The 23508-nt window shown below is 40.9% G+C and overlaps 1 protein-coding gene across 1 annotated transcript in view; it reads left to right on the forward strand.

The window, feature by feature from the left end:
- Positions 1 to 23508, forward strand: part of VWA8 (von Willebrand factor A domain containing 8) — a 483817-nt gene that overhangs the window by 321077 nt on the left and 139232 nt on the right. The window contains exons 30-33 of the mRNA XM_030200545.1: positions 7001 to 7114; positions 11992 to 12056; positions 12153 to 12278; positions 22938 to 23047. Coding sequence (XP_030056405.1) covers positions 7001 to 7114; positions 11992 to 12056; positions 12153 to 12278; positions 22938 to 23047 — 415 coding nt within the window. The remainder of the gene's footprint in view (positions 1 to 7000; positions 7115 to 11991; positions 12057 to 12152; positions 12279 to 22937; positions 23048 to 23508) is intronic.

The following is a 23508-nucleotide window of genomic DNA, read 5'->3' on the forward strand; positions in this document are numbered from 1 at the left end:
CCTAAAATCTGCCCCTAACCACTTCATAACAGACCTCACATCCCACCTAAACAACATACTCCAACAAGGTCATTTCCCTGAGGCAGTGGCGTACCAAGGGGGGGGGGGGGCGGTGGGGGCGGTCCGCCCCGGGTGCACGCCGCTGGGGGGTGCCGCGGCGCACGCCTGCTCTGAGTTCCCTGACTTCGCGCGTTCGTTGCAGCTCCCTCTGCCCTGGAACAGGTTACTTCCTGTTCCGGGTCAGAGCAAGGGAGCTGGATCAAAGTTTTCTAACTACTAGAACTTACCAAGTCAAAGCAAACTCTTAACATATCACCACCATGGAAAGCAGCCTGTGGAGTACCTCAAGGATCACCACTATCACCAATACTCTTCAACATAATGATGATTCCACTAGCCCTTAGCAAAGCAAGGCCTCAACCCATTCATCTACACAGACGATGTCATAATTTACATTCCCTTCAGACGTGACCTAACAGAAATCAACAACGAAATCAAGCTTGGTCAGAATACCATGGATTCATGGGCAAACTCCTTCCAACTGAAACTGAATACTGAAAAAACACATTGTCTCATCCTCTCATCTCCACATAACATGTACAAACCCACAACCTTAATCACCCCAGAACACACCCTCCCCATTTCAGACAGCCTGAAAATACTCAGCATCACAATTAACCGCAACCTCACATTCGAGAACCAAGTGAATTCCACAACAAAAAAAAAATGTTTCATTCAATGTGGAAACTTAAGCGTGTAAAACCTTTCTTCCCGAGGGAAATATTCCACAACCTAATACAATCAATGGTACTAAATCACGCAGACTACTGCAACGTAGTCTATGCTGGATGCAAGGAACTACTCTCTTAAGAAACTCCAGACAGCTCAAAACACAGCAGCCAGGCTTATATTTGGCAAATCGCGATTCGACAGTGTCAAACCGCTCTGAGAAAAACTGCACTGGCTTCCAATCAAAGAACGTACTACTTTCAAAATCTGTACCCTGGTCCACAAAGGGGCTCATTTTCAAAGCACTTAGACTTACAAAGTTCCATAGGTTACTAAGTGCTTCGAAAATACACCTCAAAATCATCTACTGCCAAGTCCCAGGATACATGACAGGCCTTATAGACCTCCCATCCAGAAATACAACTAGATCTACTACTACTACTCATCATTTCTATAGCGCTACTAGACGTACGCAGCACTGTACACTTGAACATGAAGAGACAGTCCCTGCTCAACAGAGCTTACAATCTAATTAGGACAGACAAACAGGACAAACAGGAGATAAGGGCATACTAAAGTGAGGATGATAAAATAAGGGTTCTGAACAAATGAATAATGGTTAGGAGTTAAAAGCAGCATCAAAAAGGTGGGCTTTTAGCTTAGATTTGAAGACGGCCAGAGATGGAGCTTGACGTACCAGCTCAGGAAGTCTATTCCAGGCATATGGTGCAGCAAGATAAAAGGAACGGAGGGCGGAGTTAGCAGTGGAGAAGAAGGGTGCAGATAAGAGAGATTTGCCCAGTGAACGGAGCATCTCGAACATACCTAAACCTCCATTATCCAAACTACAAACGACTTAAATACAAAGCAACCTATGCATCCAGCCTCTCCTATATAAGCACTGAACTATGGAACGCACTGCCAAAAGTTGTAAAAACAACATACAACCATCTAAACTTCAGGAAATCAACAAAAACCTACTTGTTCAAAAATGCATATGCCACCGACCCAACATAAATACCCACACTCTGCAACAAAGCAAAAACAAAGCTCGTAATGGACACTTTATAACCTTCACTCTCCTCGACCCCCTCTGTATTTGAAACACATGTATCTTACTCGTCCACAATATCACCTTGTATTTGTTTCTTTTACCAGACCTGGCACACGCCTTCTCGGTATTCTGTAAGCCGCATTGCAAATAGGTGAGAAAATATGGGATACAAATGTAACAAATAATAAATAAGTTCTACAGCACTTGCACTCCAGCAGCCCCCCTCTCCTCTGCATGCTCCTTTTCCCTGCTTTTCACCTTGCAGTGAAAACAGTGTTGCTTCTCACCTGGTCTGAAGCCTCTTTTTCTGGAGCAGGAAGTTCTGCCTCAGAACTTCATGTTACAGAGAGACGCTTCGGGCTGGGTGAGAAGCAGCACTGTTCTCACTGCAGCGGTGAGGGGCAGGGAGGAAGAGAGCGCAGAGGAGAGAGGGGCTGACGGAGTGCTGTGTTTATTAACTACTGTAAAACAAGGCATCAGTTTCTGCTGAACTGCAGAAACTCAAGACAGCTGTTTTCAGTAGACTGAAACCTACCAAAAACAGCTGTTTGGGTCGGTTTCAGCACCAAAAATGAAAACAATATCAGTTGAACTTTAGGGGGACTCATTTCCCCACCCCTCACCCGCTCATAACAGAATACTAGGCACACCTGTGGGTAGGTAAATCACACGTTCCCATATAGAGGGCTAGTGTGCCTCCATACGCACATCACCCATGCCCCTCAAATATCAATCCACACACACACACATGCACGCACATATTCATTCATATATTTACTTAATCCACCCTAAATGCAACAGCAGAACGTTAGACAATCAAAAAGAAACAGTGTAATGATTCTTCTTAATGGCTTGCTCCAACAGGCCAGATCACAAGTAATGGTTAACCCCCCAACCCCCCCCTTGTTATTGCCAAGAGTGTATTTACAGAACATTCCCCAGTCCACTCAGGGTCCAAAAAGAAAGAGGGCAGATGAGCAAAATATGAGCAAGCAATATCTCCACGTTCATGGCGGCCACACCAGTTAACACCCATGCTAAGGCCACTGACCAGCAAAGTCTATCTGCAGCTCTTCATTCTTAAGAAACATAACAAAAGCATTCTATCAGAAGCCAGGCAGTACAAAACCCACAAACTGAAACAAGAAGATGACCCCTTCCCCAGTTCTCTATACATCTCTCGCCACACATTTATTTATTTATTAGGATTTATTTACCGCCTTTTTGTTGGAGGAAATCCTGTGCATTGGCCACAAGTGATAATTTTCCCCTGACGGAATGGCCTCAGAATTAGCAGGGTATTGTGGGCAGAAGCGCACATTACAAGGTACAGCTCATGTCAAATTTTAGCAAATTCTCACCAATTAGTCATGAGTGACTTATCACTGAAGCACACTTCCCATTTGTTTATGTTGTTGATAATTGGATTAGGCTGGATAGCATCCATCCTTTTGGAGTCTAGTCGATAGACTCTCTATCTGCAGTCACCCATTTGTTTTGCCTCCCAAGAGTTCCTTGGATCTTTCAATATCGATACCTTGAATTGTATTACTCTCAGTTTTAACAGATGCAGAAGTATAAAAAGATCCATTGTTTTCTAAAAATACATGCTTTAATGGTTTTAATCAACTGTATCTAACGTGCATAAAAAAGGACATATAAAAGATTTTATGATGCATAACTACCAAAACAGCTCTACTATTTCAATATCACATGTATCTTGAAAAGAAAATTTCTTTGTAACATTGTTTATTTGAATATATATTCAAAAATTAAAATGTCTTGTAGAGCTGTGCATTGCAGCGAGCCTATTGTCGATCATAGGTTATTTCCATTTATACTATATACCACCATTGTCCCTCGATATTAATACATAATGAAATCTTGTTATTTTCACACACAAATCTATATGTATATCACTTCAGATTAAGAATGAAAACAGTAGTTCAATTTACAAACCTTGTATGTACTTGCATTTCTAAAGTTGGCCTTAATACTATCATAATTAGTGATGCCTTAATCTAATATGCTAACAATCAGTCTCTATTAGGTAAGCTTCCATGCTACTTAAAAAATATATCAAAAGGCCACTCAGTGGATACAGCTGCCTCTAACATGAAAGGGTTAAAAATACACTCTTAAATTAGATTCTTTATTCTGTCAATGCAGTGCTATACTCTTAAGTCAGGATCTGCTCTGTCTTTAAAATTTGCATTGGTATCACCTCCTCTTGAGGTGGATTTTAATACATGTAACACACAATATTTCAATTCTTCAAACGCATGACCTTTCTCCATACAATGTTCTACTGGAGGTTTGTCTCATCTTCCTTTTTATGTAACGTTTATGCTCCAGCACTCTGGTTTTTAATTTCCTTTTTGCTTTCCCTATATATATATCATTTTACAGAACATTGTGTGACATACATAACATTAATCTTTTTGTAGTTAGAAAAAGTGTTCAGTTTGTATTTTGTTTGTGTCACTGGATGAATGACTTAGTTTCTGTCATCATTAAACAAGCAGCACAGTTACCACATTTGAAATGTCTAATTATGTTTCTCTTGGCAAAGCTGATGTTGCTACTAATACTTTTAAATTCTTTCCTCTGTAATATGACAGTTTTTGTCAAAAATAAAAATCAACATCTTTAGCATAAACAAATTCTTTCTCAATGTGATTTTAATACCATGTACAAATTTTGTGAATGGCAATGGATGGACAGCATCATTATTTTTTCTCCCTTGGTTTTAACAGTGATTCTCCATTTTTATCTCTTGCTTTTAAAAACCCTTCCCTTGTACATCCAATAGGGTACTGTTTGAACGTCAATCGTTTTGCCGTATCTGTGACCTTATGATCAAATTCTTCTTTGGGTGAACAGAGTTGTTAATCTAAGGAATTGACTATAGTGAAGATTTGTTTTTAAATTCCTACTTTGGAAGCTTTCAAAATGTAATAGGTTTTTATTTTTTTTTAATCAGTTGTCTTCCTATAAATTGTAGTGGCAAAACCAATTTTCCCCTTGGTGATCGTGCTGTCAAGATACAGAATATTTTTATTACTGTAGTTGATATTGAACTTCAAGTTTTTATCACAGTCATTTAGTCATAGATGGAACTCAGGTGCTTCATTACCTTTCCATATAAAAAAAGATGTCTGTGTATTGTTGCCAGTTTATAATGTGATCATTGCACCACAGTTAATCAGATATTTCTTTTTGAATTCCGCAACATATAAGTTAGCTATATTAGGTGCCATAGCAGTACTTTTTATGTTTCAACTTTTTTTTATTGATGATCCCATAGCTTATACATAGCCTTGAAATGTAACAGTTAACAAATCAATGAACACAACATTCTTTTGCGAATGTAACAATAACTTGTGTCACCAATATTTTGTTTTTGTTCCTTTTTCTCCCCTCATTCCCACAAACTGCAGTCTCTGTACCCTAAGTGTTTGCTTACTTTGTCAAAACGAACAGGAAATAGTCTTAATCAAAATAACATATTAATTTCACTAACATCACATGGAATGCTATAATTATTACGGTACCCTATCTGAAGTACTTTTAAATTGCTTATAAAAGCTCCAATTGAATTCAAAATAATCTTCAGTAAGTGCAATCTCAGCTAATTGCATGTGCATATGGGAATCCATAATAGCTAGTTATAGAAGGAAATGCATTTTTGATAACTTATTTAATATCTTACTGAAGTATATTAATGTAAAGAAAGTGAATAGCCATCATCTGTAAAAGAGATCATCAATTGCAGGCATAGTGTCTATTATGGTAATCATATGCAAAGAATTGCATACCTAAGAGGGGATGTATGGTACCCGAAAATGGAGGGGGAAAAAATCAACAAATTTACTCCCCACCCCCCCATGTTTAGTAAGCTGCATAGCAATGCCGACACAACCCATTCAAAGTGAGTGGGTTGTGTGGGCATTACAGCACTGCAGCCACTAGTGTGGCTCAGTAAACCGGGGTGGGGGGGTTAGAGAGAGACTCTAAATACAGTCCCAGTGAGTGAAACAGTGGGTCTGCCAGGTGGGTGTTTCTTCATTTGTGAATCTTTGGTAACATATAGATAATCAGTATTATTGGATGTGCAACCTGTACAAATCTTGTTCTTTGCATGACACAAAAGGCCGGCCTGTGCTGATGAGTTAAGTTGAAGGAAACCATTGATCTTTTTTTTTTCTCTAATTCTTCAAACTCTTTAAGTACTACCTGTTCATTGGTTTGTATAGCGGGATGGACAGGTCCTGGAAGCATCCATTTAATTTTTTTTTTTTTTATATGATAAATCTACATAATTATGAGAGTGTTGTGACAAAAAAACGGCATGATTCTCAATTTTCTGGAGAATATAGAGGTCAATCCACATCCTGAAAGCATTAAACTTCATAATAGGTACAAATGACAATCCCTTTTCTAACACTTCTGTTTGTGTTGACTGGCCACATCATTTGTTCAATAGTGGTGGGGGAGCAGGACTTTCAGAATTAGCTGCCTCCTTCACAGAGTAACAGACAACTTATATCACAGAATCTTGGAAAAATTGCCTTTCCAGGGTTAACCAGGCATTTTCAGCAGCACTTAATCAGATAGAGCCGCTGAAAATGCCCAGTTAGCACTCAAGCCAAAATTGGCTTTTTGGGGGCGTTCCTGGGGCAGTGTTAGCACTTAGCCTGATAAGTGCCGATATTCAGCACTTAACTGGCTAAGATAACCGCATAAAAAGCACTCATATCTTTATGTGATTCTTCATAGCGAGTGCTGAATATCACATCTCGGCTATGTTTTTTACAAGATCTGTATACCCAGATATTCAATGCCGGAGGCCAGACATGGCCCAGCTTTGAATTTCCAGGTATAATACTGGTGGCAGTCAGCAAACTGCTGATCACCACTGGCTGAATATCAGGCCCATTATTTATTTGTATAGGATAACTCTGTTTTGTGGTTAATTTGTTTGTCTCAGTAACATCCCTGATTTAAAAAATAGCAATCTTTGAAAACACTTAAGTGAAATCTACCCCAAAATTATTTGTCTGGCAAGATCATGCTCATATTTCTAAAAGTATGAATTAATCTGAAAACAGTTTCAAACTGACTTAGCAAAGAAACTTTATAATTTTCTATTAAAAGGACTTATAAGACAATGAAAACAAGTGTCAGGGTGTAATGTTTTTTTTTAAATGTTTTCAGAGCAATGTAATCTTGTTGTTGGATACGAACAGTGGTGCACTTCGTCGTATTGTATTTTCACCAGAAAGTCAGGAGCCTCCTAAGAAATCTTGGTGGGGCAGCAAGGAGGCACAGGTAAGTAGTACTAAGGCTGTTGATCTACTGTCAAAAAGCAATGTGGGCCACTGGAGTAATGTATCTTAAGATGACTGAATACATCCTGCTCTTTTAGTACAAGTGTAACAGTGAAATCTGGTGAAAAGTCATTGCACCACACGTCCAGTTTCACAGAGTGCTTCACTTCTAGCCAACACTGAACCATTCATCAATATTGCTGTGGCCCGTTGTCATCCAACTGAGCTGGGCCACCTTTCAGTCTGCAAGGCCACTGGAGCCTCTGAATGCTTGTCTTAGTGGGCCAGCTCAGTGGCCATCAGCCCCCCTCCCCCAGTCAGTGACAAACATACCCCACTCATTAGTGTACCATATATTGATAAGGAGCAATATGGAAAACCCTTCTACCATAGCATATATTTGAAGTAAACTCTCTCATATTCAAGTGTAACTGGACCCAGTGAGCATAATCTTATAACAGGCCACTTAAGTGTGAAGAGCAAGTAGGCTCCTATTTTTAAACATATTTTATAAGGATACATAAGTACTTACATCTTTATAAAACACTAGTACAAATCCTGCAGAAATCATAAGCATAGGTGTAAATGCTTGTATATAAAAAATATTCACCCAAACTGTGCCTACTCAGCTACAATATATTTTGTGTGCAGTAAACTTTTTCTTTTTTTATCAAAGACCTTGGCATGGGCAGAAGTGACCTGTGTGTTTTCAGTGTCGCTTAGACAAACCCCATATCGTCACAGTAAGATTTTCTTTTTTATCAAAGACCTCAGCATGAAATATTGCTTTCCGCACAGAATCATACTCTCCATCAGCAGTGGGAAACTTACGATGTATATAAAAAGTATGCATAGATTTAATAAACAGTATGCATAACTCATAATTGTGCCTGCACTTCACCCAAAATCTGTCCCCAGACACATCAGCATAAAAGTATGCACATTCATATCATTGGGTATACTTTTACATGGTGGGGGGGGGGGGGGTAATTTTGTAAGCTGAACTTTATACACTTGTTCTTTCATATAGATGTGAAAAAGCCTTTATAAAATTACTCCCATTACTTCAGTTACACAATTGTTTGTTTATTTAGATTTTGCTCACACCCTTTTCAATAGTAGCTTAAGGTGAGTTACATTCAGGTACACTGGGTATTTCCCTGTCCTTGGAGGGCTCACAATCTAATTTTGTACCTGAGGCAATGAAGGGTTAAGTGACTTGCCCAAGATCACAAGGATCAGCAGTGGGATTTGAACTAGGCACCTTTGGACGTCAAGACTGGTGTCTAACCATTAGGCTACTCCTCCACTTCTTATGTTACCAAAGCATGTAATTCAGCAAGTCATCATTAAGCAATGACATCTGTGTAACTGAACTAATAATCACATACCCTCAACATCAGCACTTTACTGAATGTTATATTATAACCGTATAATTGAAAAAGGGCCATCAGATGGAAGCAGGAGCCAACCTACAATTTCAGTAGAATAAAACAGCTCTTTAAACATTCAGATTCCTCATCGGTCCGAGTAATGTCCAAAAGAAATTGTTCACATTCAGTTTTAATCAATTCAACAGCTCAAAATAGCTGTGTCCAATATCAGTGTAACAAAAACATCACTTATCTCATTTGAAGCACTCCAAAGACCCAAAAAGTTCCACTGTTGTCGTTGCTGTCAAATGGAACTTGACAACATAAGACCATAAACCGATCCAACACAGCATTGTGTTTTGGGCTACTGCTGTTCTTCAGTGATTCAACTTAAAGAATGCTTCAAAATATTCAAAAGACTATATCTATTCAAACTGCTGTCGTACATAGGTCCATTATTCTGTAAAGTAAACAAACCCATGTTGTCAGAACATTCTTCAGTATCCAGTCAATGTCACATGATGCATCCACTACCAATAAAATCAAATTAGTCATCCAATCAAATTCTTCATTGAGACCCATGGATGATACAGAGCACAAGGGCAATATCCAGAAATGTTCAAGATAATTGAGCAAGACATCCTTATCCTCAATTCTAAAATTACAGGGGACCTGTTCAGTAGTGCTGCATTTAATATCCTGGAACATCGCTGTTCTCTATCCAGTTCTTCATATGAGAAAAGTGAAATTTTTTACTACATTCATATTGGACATAGCAATCTTGGGACATTGAATTGATTAAAATTGAATGTAGATGCAATTACTTTTAGACATTACAGTAATGTGTTGATGTGATTATTAGTTCTTTTTGCATGGATTCTGTGCACACTTTGGGGGGGGGGGGAGAGAATTTTTTGCTTACAGTATCTGTGTAACAAAAGCATTGGGCCTAGTTTGACTATGAACCAAAAGATTTTGAGGCCTGTTTACTAAAGTGTTGTAAAGTTTTTGCCATGCATTAGCTGCAAAAATTAATGCACGGCAGTGGCGTAGCTAAACTGCCAATTTTGGGTGGCCCTGAGCCCAAAGTGGGTGGGCACAAAATTTTCTCTGCCCTGCCCTTCTCGCACCTTAAAATATAAATAATACTTTCTCTGAGGGTGGCCAGAATTCCCTTTTACCAAGCTTGGTAGGTAGCAGCAACATCCCTAAGCTGCTGGTATTGGCATCCTATGCATGTTTAGTTGTTGGTGGCTCAAGGATGCTGTTGCTGACTGCAGAGCTTGGTAGAAGAGAGTTCTGGCCATCTTTGGAGAAGGCCCTCAACTGGGGATGCTTGGGGATCCCCACTAGCTATACAGCAAGGGTCGGGACTGGTGGTAGCCACACTAAGGCCCAGATCAGAAAATAAAGGAGGGCCCCCCTACTTGAACCTCTCTCCCTACCTGCACTCTGATTTCCTCACCTGCCATTACTATCACATCGACAGACCCTCACCAAATACAGAACAAGGGATCACAAATTAGAAATAAAAATATCTAGACAAAAATTGAACTGGGAACCCCAAGAAGTTAAACTTAGCATGTACTGCAAACCTGAAGAAATAAAAACAGAAACATATTTCTTTTTCTTCTGAACACAATACAAAGACATTTATTATGCACATTTCCCAAAGCTAACATATTCCATTTAAAGAATACAGAATAATTTTTTTTTACCTTTTGTGGTTTGGACATTATATTTTTCCATCATGTTGTTTCCGGTTTCTTTTTTCTCCTGTCTGTTGTCTGCTAATTCTTCTTCAAGTTGCTGTGCTTTCCTGTCTATTGTTTGTTAATTCTCTTTCAAGTGGCTGCTGTCCATATGTCTTTTCTCCTCTCTCCTGTCTATTCACTTACTATCATTCCTTTTTAGCTCTTTCCTCTCTTTTATTTTCTTTTCTGCTCTGTCAACTCAAATTTCATCCTCTTACCCTTCTCCTCCTTTTTTACTTTTCAGCCACCTATCAGATTTCCATCTTCTTCTTTCACCCCCTAGCTGTCCCATTCCCCCATTTTACTCCTTCCCCAACCCTCCCTTCCCTTTCATCTTTAATCTATTCCCCATTACTATGCTTCTACCTTCTGTAATCACTATCCTCATTCATTTTCTTGCTACCACCATCCTGGCCTTTCCCACATGGTTCCACCATTCCCAGCATCTTCCTCCCTTCACCCTTTTAGCTTAGTATCTGCTCCCTCTTTCTCCCTTCCCCACTCTTATAGTCTAACATCTTTCTGTCCCTTCTGTCTTCTCTCCTGCCCTCTCCCCCATGGTCCAGCATTTCTTCCTTTCTCTTCCCTCACTCCCATTGTCTGGCATGCCTCCATCATTCTCTTCTGCTCCTGGATCCAACATCTCCCTCCTTCTCCCCTCACCACCTCCTATGTATATAGTAGTATCATAGTAGATGACAACAGATAAAGACCTGTACAGTCCATCCAGTCTACCCAACAAGATAAACTCATTGTATGTGATACTTTATACGTATACTTGACCTTGATTTGGCCTTGCCATTTTCAGGGCACAGACCATAGAACTCTGCCCAGCACCAGCTTTGCTTCCAAATTACTGGTGTTGTCACCCAATCTCCGCTAAGTTTCTGTGGATCCATTCCTTCTTAACAGGATTCCTTTGTGTTTATCCCAAGCATTTTTGAATTCAGTTACCGTTTTCATCTCCACCACCTCCTGCGTTAGGGCATTCCAAGTATCTACCACCCTCTCCATAAAAAAATACTTCCAGATATTTTTCCTGAGTCTGCCCCTCTTCAACTTCAATTCATGCCCTCTAGTTCTACTGCCTTCCCATCTCCGGAAAAGGTTTGTTTGCAGATTAATACCTTTCAAATATTTGAACATCTGTATCATATCACCCATGTTTTTTTTTCCTCCATGTTCAGGTCAGTAAGTCTCTCCTTGTATGGCTTGCAACGCAAATCCCAAACCATTTTTGTAGCTTTTCTTTGCATCACTTCAAGCCTTTTTACATCCTTAGCAAGATACGGCCTCCAAAACTAAACGCAATACTCCAAGTGGGGCCAAGATTTAAAATGGAAATGGCTCATTATTATGTAAAATGAATAACACAGCTTATGTTTAGCTGATGCTACTTAGGAGCCTTTTAAAGAAGCTATTGCTAGGAATATTTACCCTACCACCTATCCAATATTTCTCCCCCCCCCCCCCCCCCCCCCACACACACACACGCACAGCCCTGGCATCTACTGGAATTTCTCTGGAGGGTAGTGGGAGGGAGAAGGGCAGGAGTGAGGGAGTTACCACAGGTTAGAGTCATGCAAGGTAAATTTTGCTGTGTTAAATATTACTTTCTCTGTAGCGTAGAAATTACCTCTGATAGTTTGATATTTAAATTAGCCATGCCCATACAGCTCTGTGTTTTCCTTTCAAGATTTCCATTTCATACAGATGCAAGATTAATTATTATATAATAATGTGTTTTCTAGGACACACATAAAATGTGCTCAGAATTTGCAGACAAAAATTGGCTGGTGTTCTATAAAGAAAATGGGTAAGTCTAAGTATTGTTTTGTTCACATTATTTAGTTCCTGTTAAGAATGTTCAGCCCAGGCTTAAATGTCTTTTCCTCTTTTCAATATTTCATAGAAACACCATTAATGTGCTTGATGTATTGGAGGGCCATGCACATACTATCTCACTGCCCATCCATCTCCAGTCAATTTTCCTTGTGGCTGAAGATCGCTGGCTCCTGATAGAAAGCAAAACAATGAAGTAAGTTCACAGGCACATTGGTTTTAGACTTTAAAATGTTTGCATTCATCCAGTTCAGCCTCCAGCTGATTGGTTTCTCTACTTTTTTTTCCTACCATGTGGTACAGCATAACGACTTATAAAAACTTAAAGTTCATATGTACTTCAGGCTTACAAGAAGACATCCACTTCAAATTAGCAGATGCTTTTGGAGGGAAAGTTGAGACTGTGGACATAATTAAAGACCATTGTTCCATAATTCAATTTTCCTTGGTTGTTCAACCCTCTAAATTGGCCAGTGCTACTAGATGCACCTCATTCAACCAATTCAGTCATGGCTATTAATACCAGAAAAGGTTTTGCTACCAAACAGAACCTAAACAGGTGCAACAAGCTGCAGCACTTAAACCTAGACAAGGGGAAAGAGCTCACCCTAAACAGGTGACCCCTACTCCTAAGCAACAGCCTCTTTTTCATTATGCTTTTCACTTCTAGTCTCTTAAAGCATTTATCTTAGGGGGCTTGGTTCCTTTTTCATGGTGAGCTGGTGGCTAGGGACAGTTTGCTATGTGTGTTTCATTTACTTATCTATGTTGTTAGGCTTTTTTTTTTTTTTTGTTACAATACATTTTTATTCAAGAATTTAGAAAGGTTTTAATATTGGGGTCTCATAATGGTCAAAATAGTCACATGGAATGTGGGTGGGATTTCTTCCTCAATAAAAAGATCAAAAATTTTACAAGCTCTACAATGACATGAGGTAGATATAGCATTTCTACAGGAGACTCATTTAATAGAAATAGAATATACAGTGTTAAAACAGTGGTGGGTTCCTTAGATTGTAAGCTCTTCTGAGCAGGGACTGTCCTTATTTGTTAATTTGTACAGCTCTGCGTAACCCTAGTAGCGCTCTAGAAATGTTAAGTAGTAGTAGTAGTAGACTGTGTGCCGGCCTCCACTCAAACTAAAAAGGGGTGTGTGGAAATATTGTTTCACAAAAGATTGGTAGATATTATTCACCCAGTGTATGTGGATACTGAGGGGCCGTTGATGATTTGTAGGGTCATCATTGGTAGGATGAAAGTAGTCTTGTGCAGGTCATATGCTCCTAATCAGTACAGCAAGCAATTTTATAAACAACTGTTAGATAAGTTATTATCTCTGGGAAATTCACCTATTAAAGTACATAAGTAATGCCACACTGGGAAACGACCAAGGGTCCATCGAGCCCAGCATCCTGTCCACGACAGCGGCTAATCCAGGCCAAGGGTACCTGGCAAGCTTCCCAAACGTACAAACATTCTATGCATGTTATTCCTGGAATTGTGGATTTTTCCCAAGTCCATTTAGTAGTGGTTTATGGACTTGTCGTTTAGGAAACCGTCTAACCCCTTTTTAAACTCTGCCAAGCTAACCGCCTTCACCACGTTCTCCAGCAACGAATTCCAGAGTTTAATTATGCGTTGGGTGAAGAAAACCTTTCTCAGATTTGTTTTAAATTTACTACACTGTAGTTTCATCGCATGCCCCCTAGTCCTGGAGGGAACGTCAATTCATTGTGGAATCCACAGCTAGATAAATCATATAACCCCCACTTTGAAGCCATCAATATGCTCTGTAGGCTTCCACACCTCTGCAATACTTTGTATCTATCTATTTATTTATTTATTACATTTGTATCCCACATTTTCCCACCTATTTGCAGGCTCAGTGTGGCTTACATAGTACCGGAGAGGCATTTGCAGACTCCAGTGTGAACAAATACAAAGTGATGTGGTAAGATAAAGTTCATGTAGCACAGCCAAGTTAGGAAATCAATGGAAGAGTTGAGTTATGTCCGTTATGTACTTTAGTTTTGTTGTGTTGCAGAGATCAGGTATTTAAGTTGGATCAGTAGGGTATGCCTTTTTAAACAGGTTAGTTTTTAGTGATTTCCGGAAGTTTAGGTGGTTGTACGTCATTTTCAAGGCTTTTGGTAGTGCATTCCACAGTTGTGTGCTTATGTAGGAGAAACTGGATGCGTAAGTTGATTTGTATTTAAGTCCTTTGCAGCTTGGGTAGTGCAGATTTAGAAATGTACGTGTTGATTCGGATGTGTTTCTAGTTGGTAAGTCGATCAAATCTGTCATGTATCCCGGGGCTTCGCCGTAGATGATTTTATGAACCAGGGTGCAGATTTTGAAAGCAATGCGTTCTTTGATTGGGAGCCAGTGTAGCTTTTCAAAGAGGGGTTTTGCGTTTTCAAATCGCGTTTTTCCAAATATAAGCCTAGCTGCCGTGTTTTGTGCGGTCTGAAGTTTCTTTAAGGTTTGTTCTTTGCATCCCGCGTAAATTCTATTGCAGTAGTCTACGTGGCTTAGTACCATTGATTGTATCAGGTTGCAAAATGTTTCCCTCGGGAAAAATTGTTTCAAGCGTTTGAGTTTCCACATTGAGTAGAACATTTTCTTTGTTGTGGATGCCACTTGGCTCTCCAGCGTTAGATTACGGTACATCGTAACGCTGAGGATTTTCAGGCTGTCTGAGATAGGAAGGGTGTAGTCTGGGGTGTTGATACTTGTGGGGTTTTCCATGCTGTGTTGGGATGAGAGGATGAGACAATGTGTTTTTTCTTTATTGAGTTTTAGTTGAACTGTAAAACCCTCCAGATGTCTAGTAGATATCTGTAGGGTTTTGCATCCTAATCTTGCATTGACTACCTTTGATCTCAAAGGACATCATGTCATCCATTATTAGGGCGGAGATTGATCCCTATGAGATCTGAGATCATGCCATTGTTTGGATGGAGTGGCAATTAAGTTCACAACAAGGAAGACAATTCCAATGGAGACTTCCTTTATGGCTATATAGAGGTGGAACTTTTAAAGGTAAACTGCTATTCAAGTGGCAAGATTACAAAATGTAGAATGCTGACTCTGAGCAACAAACCATATTGTACTGAAAGGCAACAAAGGCAGTATTAAGGGGGGCGATAATAAGCTCTGTCGTGAAATTCTGTGCTTGGAGAAGCAAGTGTGCACCACGTTTCAACAGTTTGGGAGATCCTCGAGCGAGGTAGACAAACAGCAGTTCTTAGGTTTACAGACAGCGTTAAATAAACTATTACATCAGAGGGCTTCCAAATTGCTCGCTTATTATAGATATCAATTATACAAGCATGGGAATAAGGGGGGTAAGTTATTAACCCACCTAATATCAAATAGGGAGGGTCCGAAGCAGGTGGCAACCTTGTTTGTCAATAATGGTAAGCTAGTCCTCAACAATAAGGAGATAAGCACTTACTTTCAAAAATATTATGAGCAGCTGTATGCTGCACCTGAGGAAGGTAAGGTCTGCAAGGTGGACAGTATTTGGAGGGAGTTTCTTTGCCCACATTGACACCGAGGGAGCGAGCCTTGCTTGAGACCCCTATAGATAAAGAGGAGGTAGAATGGGCAATAAAGCAGAGTCAGCTTCTCAAGGCACCAGGACCTGATTGTTTTAGGACAGAATTCTACAAACTTATGGGTGAGGAGGTAGTAGCTCCTTTGACCAATATGTTTAATACGTTGGTGGACTTGGGGGTCCCTTCTTGGAGATTTAAATCTGGCTCATATAATAGCACTACTCAAACCCAGGAAGGATCTGAGATTTCCAGAATCCTATAAACCAATTTCCCTACTGAATTTCGAAACAAAGTTATTGCTGAAGGTTATGGCCAACAGGATGGCAGGAGTGCTGCCATCGCTCATTCATGAAACACAAGTGGGATTCATTAAAAGCAGGGCTGTAGTGAAAAATATTAATAAAATCTTGACATCCTTGGAATACAGGGAGCAGATCTCTCAACCACCTCTTTTAAATAGTTTTGATGCAGAGAAAGCATTCGGTAAGGTTTGATGAGACTTATATGCAGTTTTAAATTCCTATTGATTTGGGGATCATTGTATAGCAACTTTTTCCATTTTTTGTGCCTCTCCGTGAGCTAAAGTGTATGTGAATAAGGTGAATTCTGGAAGTTTCCCCATACTGAGGGGGACGCAGCAGAGATACCCACTTTCACCATTATTGTTTATACTGACATTGAATCAGTTGCTAAGGGACATACATTCTAACCCAGAAATCAAGGGTGTTAAGATAGGTACACAAGTCTTTAAAATTGTGGCATTTGCAGATGATCTGCTAGTCCACAATATAGACCCTCATAGATCCTTGGAAGCGCTCTTGGAAAGTTTTGTAGAATATGGGGACTTTGCAGATTTTAAGTTAAAATTTCAGAGGTCTGAAGCACTGCCATCAGAATCATCCGTAAAGAGACTTTGGTGTGCTGATTCCCCTTCTTTGGGTAGATGGTTTATTCTGCTATCTGGGGATCCAGCTAGAGATGCAGACGGGATTTGTACTCGAAGTATGAGGCTAAGCTTTTACATTCCACTGCCAACTGCTGCTGCATCTGCCAGTATCTTTGATTGGTAGAATAAGTTTGTTTCATATAATAGTATTGTCCAGACGGCTGTACATCTTTAATAAGGCATTTAAATGATTGGCTGCAGAATAGTCAGCCTATGTAGCCTCATGTCACTTGAATTATTTATTACAAGTTCCATGTAAACAGATTCTGGGTTCCTGGGGCAGGAGTGTAATTCGTAGACCTTGCAGGAGATGTGGAGATCCCTTATTCAGTGGTTGGGGGTGGGGGGGGGACCCGAGCATTACAGATCAGCTACCAGGAGCATGGTGTTTTCTCCTGGAATGAACAATGTGGCCTTGTTCACTGGGAGGTGAAGGAGGTTTTTCTTTTGGATCATATGCTTGCACAAGATGGTTCTACTAGTTCTTTGAGGACCCTGGAAGATCTTCAGTGGCAAATAGGAATTGAGTGGGGAAATAGATTTGCTTAATATCAAATTAAGCATTATATTCAAATTTTAAGTAAGGAGGCACTAGGGACTCATGTGGGGGAACTTTTGAGGAAAATTTTCAGCTCTGTTCCAGAAGACAAACTGTCAATTTCGGGTATCCACAAGGCCCTTATTGTGTTGGCGGGAAGAAAGACTTGATGACAGTGAAAATTAGATGGGGCATAGTTTGCAGGACTGGGACTTGGAAATTGTATGTTACATTATATCACACTGTATCTGTAACTAACTGATTTTTTTTTTTTGTAAACCGCTTTAACACTTTCGTACAAAGCGATATATAAGAATCAATAAATCCAATCCAGTTGTGTGCTTAACTCAGTCTTGCTTGTCAACAGAAAAAACAATGTTGCTTACCTGTTAGCAGGATTGGTAAAGCACACAATCCCTCCAACTTCCCCAAGAGTTGTTTAATTATTTTGAGCTTTGGAACCAACTGAGAAGCTGAGGAGATGGCTGTGTGCAGAAAGAGTTGTGCATGCTCAGAACTTTCCTAGAGCTCAGAACTCTGTGTAGAGCAGTTCCTTCCTGGTGCTGTTGGATGATGTCACCCACTATCTAGAAAAAACGCCTATTACAGGTAAGCATCATTGCTTTACAATTTTTAAAGAATAATTATACTCTGTTTGGGACCTCCCTGTTCCCTCGATTATGTTTTGCCCCCCTCTCAACTCACCCCTGTTATATTCCACTGTTCGATCCCCTAAGAATATCCTGAACTTACTCTGTCTTATATAATTCTTCACAATGTAACCCATAATTGTACTGCAACCAACTGCACTTCCATCTTTTACAATGTATTGTAAGCCACACTGAGCCCGCAAATAGGTAGGAAAATGTGGGATACAAATGCAAATAAATATGTACGGGCAGTTCTGCTTATTTGTAGACATATAGGATCCAGGTTTGAGTTACAAAATCATAGCGCCTGCCACAAACAATAACCTCAAGATATAAACAAGTATAGTATGTTTTCCTTAGATTTAACACTATGAGCTAGAAGCTCTCTCTTTGAAATTCTTTTTAAACTGCTGTGTTTTGTTCTGCTGTTTAATCTTCATCTGATATTGTATTTGCCACTCTAGTCAAGGTATTTTCCATAGTTAGGACTTCAGATTTTGAATGTTAACTGATAAACACTGATAAAACACCCCAATCCACTTCCCCTTGTACTCTTATCCCTCCCATAGTTTGTCTTATATTCCCCACTCAGTTGTTTTTTTTTTTTTTTGCCGAATCTGCACCGACAGCTCCTAAGTGACACAAATGCACATATTTGATTGTGCTGGAAAAGGTACTCTGCAGTACTTCCTATAGCATGAAAACACCTTAGAACTTTAATTACCCTTTTTGAGATTCAAGTTGGCCTAAAAGACTTACCTTTTTTGAACAGGCCTATCCTACTTTACTGTAAAAACTAATGACTGTGGAAACTTTGTGGGTAGCAGCTGTGGAGATGGATTGACATTTTTGTATTGTTTGATTTTAACTCTATCCTGCTACTATTGGCAGTGGCATTCCTTTTCTTGTTTAGTGTGTACCTATTTTAAATTGTAAACTGCCTTGTTATCTGGTAAGGAAAGGCAGCATATTAAATTTATGTGAAATCTGTTTATTAAAGTTGTAAACATCAATAGTACAGTCTGAATCCAGTGAAATAACAAAAACTGAAAACAGTGAACAAAATCCTAGGGAAAGCTTGGGCTCTTATAGCTCCCCCACAATACTTGTAAACAGAAACATTATATAAATATTCCTTCAAACCAGCAAACACAGCCTTCCCGCCCTCCTCCCTCCTCCCTCCCCTTTTTCCCCTGTTCTCCCCCCCCCCCCCCCCCCCCCAGAGCTATCCCACCTCTCTAGACTACAAGAACCAAGTTACAGTGCAAGATTGTTTATTATTAAACTTCGTTATGGTTCCCAAATGTCCCCAAATCGTTTCTTCCGTTTGAATGTGAGACATGCATCCCGAGCCTCCATTACTAAAAGACTATGAAAAGCTTTCCTCCAGTGCCAGAAATTGGGCACAAGAGTTTAGCGTCCAATGCTGTAAAATGCATTTTTTACCCACTACACTGGCTTTATATATAAGAGCATGTTCTTTCCCCAAACCATCTATATAAATAAATCCCACCTTGAACGTTCTGAAACTCCCTCCAACTGTGGCAGTGAAGTCCTGAACTGCTGTAGTCCTCCTGGCTATTCGGACTACTCACCACCACCCTCAGCCACGCCCCATCTGCGACCTACGCCACGCCCCAACTGGACATAAAAAGCACCATGAACGTTCTGAACCACACTCTGAGGCTTCAAAAGTTCGTATGTTCGAAGCTCTGTAACCACTTTTAAGCACACTACATCTGTGCGCCGCCATGATCTGAACGAGCGTCACAGCTTTAACACACACGGATGAGCGTCACACCAATAGGAATACAACAAGGGAGGAGCGTCTGAGGCGAAGGCGTCAGTCGCCGTTGCCACGCAACGGAATGCAATCACGCGCCATGCACCTATCAAACAACTCAAACAAAAGAAGGGGCGGACCTACGGCTCGCACAGCACGAGACTGCCGGCCAGCTGAGGAGAATACCACTGCCCTGACAGTGCTATCCTGCAGAACCTGCCGCTCCGAACTGCCATCCGAACCCGCACCAACAAACAAAAAAAGTGAACAGACAGCCTCCAGCAGCCTTGGGACACACAGTAACCCAAACAAAAAAAACCCCGTGAAGAAACAGCCTCCAGCAGCCTTCGGGACCCACACTAACCCAAAAAAAAAAAACCCCGTGAAGAAACAGCCTCCAGCAGCCTTCGGGACCCACACTAACAAAACAAAAAAAAAACAAAGGTGAAGAAACAGCCTCCAGCCGCCTCAACAGGGGACTTCACAAAAAGCAAAGCAAGAAGATAAAACCAACTGCAGTCTTCTCTGGACGAGGTTCACAGCCGCCCTGAACCGCCCTGATGCTGCAGCACTAACAACAGGGCAAGCTGGATGACATTCACAGACACCGATCCTGCAGACAGCAGTGCAACGTGTAAACGAACAGGTACAATTAAGGGGGCAGAAACGTTAAGGGAGGGGGCATGGAACTTGAAGGGGAGACAGACAAACACATGGAGAGGGGGTGAGAGAACAGAATGGGAGGGAAGGGGAGAGGAAAAATTATGCAGATGGAGGGCATGGTAAAGAGAGCACAATCCCTGGATAAAAGAAAGAATTCAAAACAGAAACATGGGGGGGGGGGGGGGGCACCCTTACATTGCCACTCACAGGAGGGAAGGGGGGAAAACTAACAGAAAGGGGGGGACTGCACTTCACACAGAAGGAGGGGGCCATGCACACATACACACAGTCTTTCACTCTCTGTGTCACTGTGACACACACTCTCTCGAACACACACACACACACTCTGTCTCACTGTCACACCCACATTCTCACACAGGCATACACTGTTTCAATGCCCACCCCTGTGTTTGAAGGGGAGACAGACAAACACATGGAGAGGGGGTGAGAGAACAGAATGGGAGGGAAGGGGAGAGGAAAAATTATGCAGATGGAGGGCATGGTAAAGAGAGCACAATCCCTGGATAAAAGAAAGAATTCAAAACAGAAACATGGGAGGGGGGGCACCCTTACATTGCCACTCACAGGAGAGAAGGGGGGAAAACTAACAGAAAGGGGGGGACTGCACTTCACACAGAAGGAGGGGGCCATGCACACATACACACAGTCTTTCACTCTCTGTGTCACTGTGACACACACTCTCTCGAACACACACACACACAGTCTCACTGTCACACATACTCTGGCACACTGTAGCACAGTGTCATACACAGACACAATCTCTGTCTCACATACAGTCTTTCACTCTCTGTGTCTGACTGTGACACACACTCTTTCAAACACACACACAATTGCTGGATTAAAAAAAGGAAAAGGAACTGAAAAACCAAACACGGGGGGGGGGGGGGGGGGGGGGGGGAGACGACCCTGCACCTCGGACAGAAGAAAGGGGTCACGCACACACACACACACACAGTCTCACACAGTCTCACACACACATAACCGCTCTCTCTCACTTGCAACCAGTCTTTCACTCTCTGTGTCTCACTGTCACACACACTCTCTCACACACACTCACACATACATTCAGACTCACTGCTTGCTGCTATGGTCCCAGAACTTAAAACACAAAGGGTGGGGGTACCTGCACTTCTGACAGTATTAGGGGGTCATGCACACACATACACACATACTATGGCACACTGTACCTCAGTGTCACACACAGACTCTCTCTCACACACAAACTCACACTTTTCCACTCTCTGTGTGTCACTGTGACACACACTCAAACACACACACACAATTAGTCTCTTTGTCACACCCACACTCTCACACACATATACACTTTGATTCACTGCCCACCCCCGTACTCCTGCAAGGGCTTGCTGGAAGGAGAAGAATATGGAGACATTATAATACTTTTCTAACAACTCTGTAGTTACCAAAAACAAACAAACAAAAATAAACCATTGCTAGCGCCCGTTTCCTTTCAAACAGAAACGGGCCTTTTTTACTAGTAACCAATAAACACCAAAGAATGCCTAGTCAGCTGGAAAATAAATACCTAGATTTACTGTGTAGAAACACTAAAGAATAGAAGCCCTATCTGTAGTCTTCATGGTCATCAAGCAGGTTTTGGTTAGTTTATTGACTTTGCTTTGAACCAGAACATTTTATAACACTATAACTAAAAGAATAAGGAAAAATAAATCATAAAACATTCAACTGGGGAATAGGGAAATAAGAAAACTGCAGGTCTTGCTGAAGGGCTGCGACCATCCAGAACCCATAGATTGGATTATCGCTGTCAGCTAATTGAAAGCTTGGGTGAAGAGCCAGATCTTCAAATCACATCTGAACTTAGAATATGTGCACTTGGCTCTAAATTCATAAAGTAGTGTATTCCAGTATCTAGGAGTAATGTAATGCGAAGGGTAATTTTATAGCAGTTTACCTAGGTTGGGAGGGCAAGTAGGCACCAATTTTTTATAAAAGCATGTAGGCACGGCTCCTTATTTGGAGGCTTGATATCTAGTGGTAATACTACAAGACTACTGCTAGGGGTCGGCTGGTGCCATTTTGAACCCCAGCACCCATGGGACAGCAACATTTAAGGATTGCTCCTGATCACACCACTAGGTACCAAGGAAACCCTCAGTACATGCCAAGAGTGGGATACCTGGTAGGTGCCAGGAGTGAGAGCAGGAGAATGAAGGGGGGGAGGGGTGTCTTCCTTTTATGTATGGGTTCGGGTGACCAGAGAGATAGATCGAGGAAATCACTAGATGTGTTGTATTTAGATTTTAGCAGAACGTTTGACACAGTTCCACATAGACAACTGATAAATAAACTGAGTGCCTTCAGTATGGGCCCTAAGGTGACTGACTTTCTGCTGTTTTACTTGCTGCTTGTACTAATGGTATCATATTGCCTCCCATTTCATCATGAAGTCAGCGTCTTCATTATATGTTATATTTGTTTTTATGTGTATTCTTGTAGTGGAAAGTTAAGCCCCTGACACAGCCTTTGGGAGGCGAAACATGGCCACATCGGACATCTGATTTTAATTAAGCTATGCTTACTCTTTTATCTTTGGTCTGCTCTATAATGTGTATACATACACATCTGTTGTCAAAAAGATATATATGTACATATTACTTGTCAAGAATTGTTATAAAAGAAAACAAATTCTTGTTCTTTTCAAATGATCTGCAGAAAATTCCTTTTGACCAAGCCTGTCCGTGTGGAAAATGAAGAGACTGGAGTTTGCCAACTCCATGAATTGAATGAGGAACCCGTTAGTACTGGATTTGGCCTAACAGCAGGTGTGTAACTTAAAAATGTCATAAGTTAAAGTGTGGTGGGTAGAGGGGTTTTTAGGGAAGGAAGCTGATTTCTTGTCCACACTTATTTTTAGTCAGAGTGATCCTTTGTACACTGTGTTAATGTATGCAGGAGTGGCACCAGTTTATCAAAGCAGTGTTGTAGTATTCCATGATTTATCACTATATAATTTATTTGGGGGGGAATCCGATAAAGTGAATTTCCGTCTGCTATCAAAGCAGTACAAATTCACCCTATTATTGACTCCTCTCGATTATATAGGGCCCAATTTACCAAGATAGGCACCCTCTTTATAAAATAGGGCCAAAGTAGGCACCCTGTTATAAAATTACCCTTTAAAAGCCCAACTTTATATAGCGATTTTAGATGGGAAATGGAATGCCTTGAAGGGGGGAGGGGCCTGCAGTCCTTGAGCATGCACAGATGCATAAGGCCCCACACC

Source organism: Microcaecilia unicolor, chromosome 4 (assembly GCF_901765095.1).
Source record: "Microcaecilia unicolor chromosome 4, aMicUni1.1, whole genome shotgun sequence".
Taxonomy (NCBI): domain Eukaryota; kingdom Metazoa; phylum Chordata; class Amphibia; order Gymnophiona; family Siphonopidae; genus Microcaecilia; species Microcaecilia unicolor.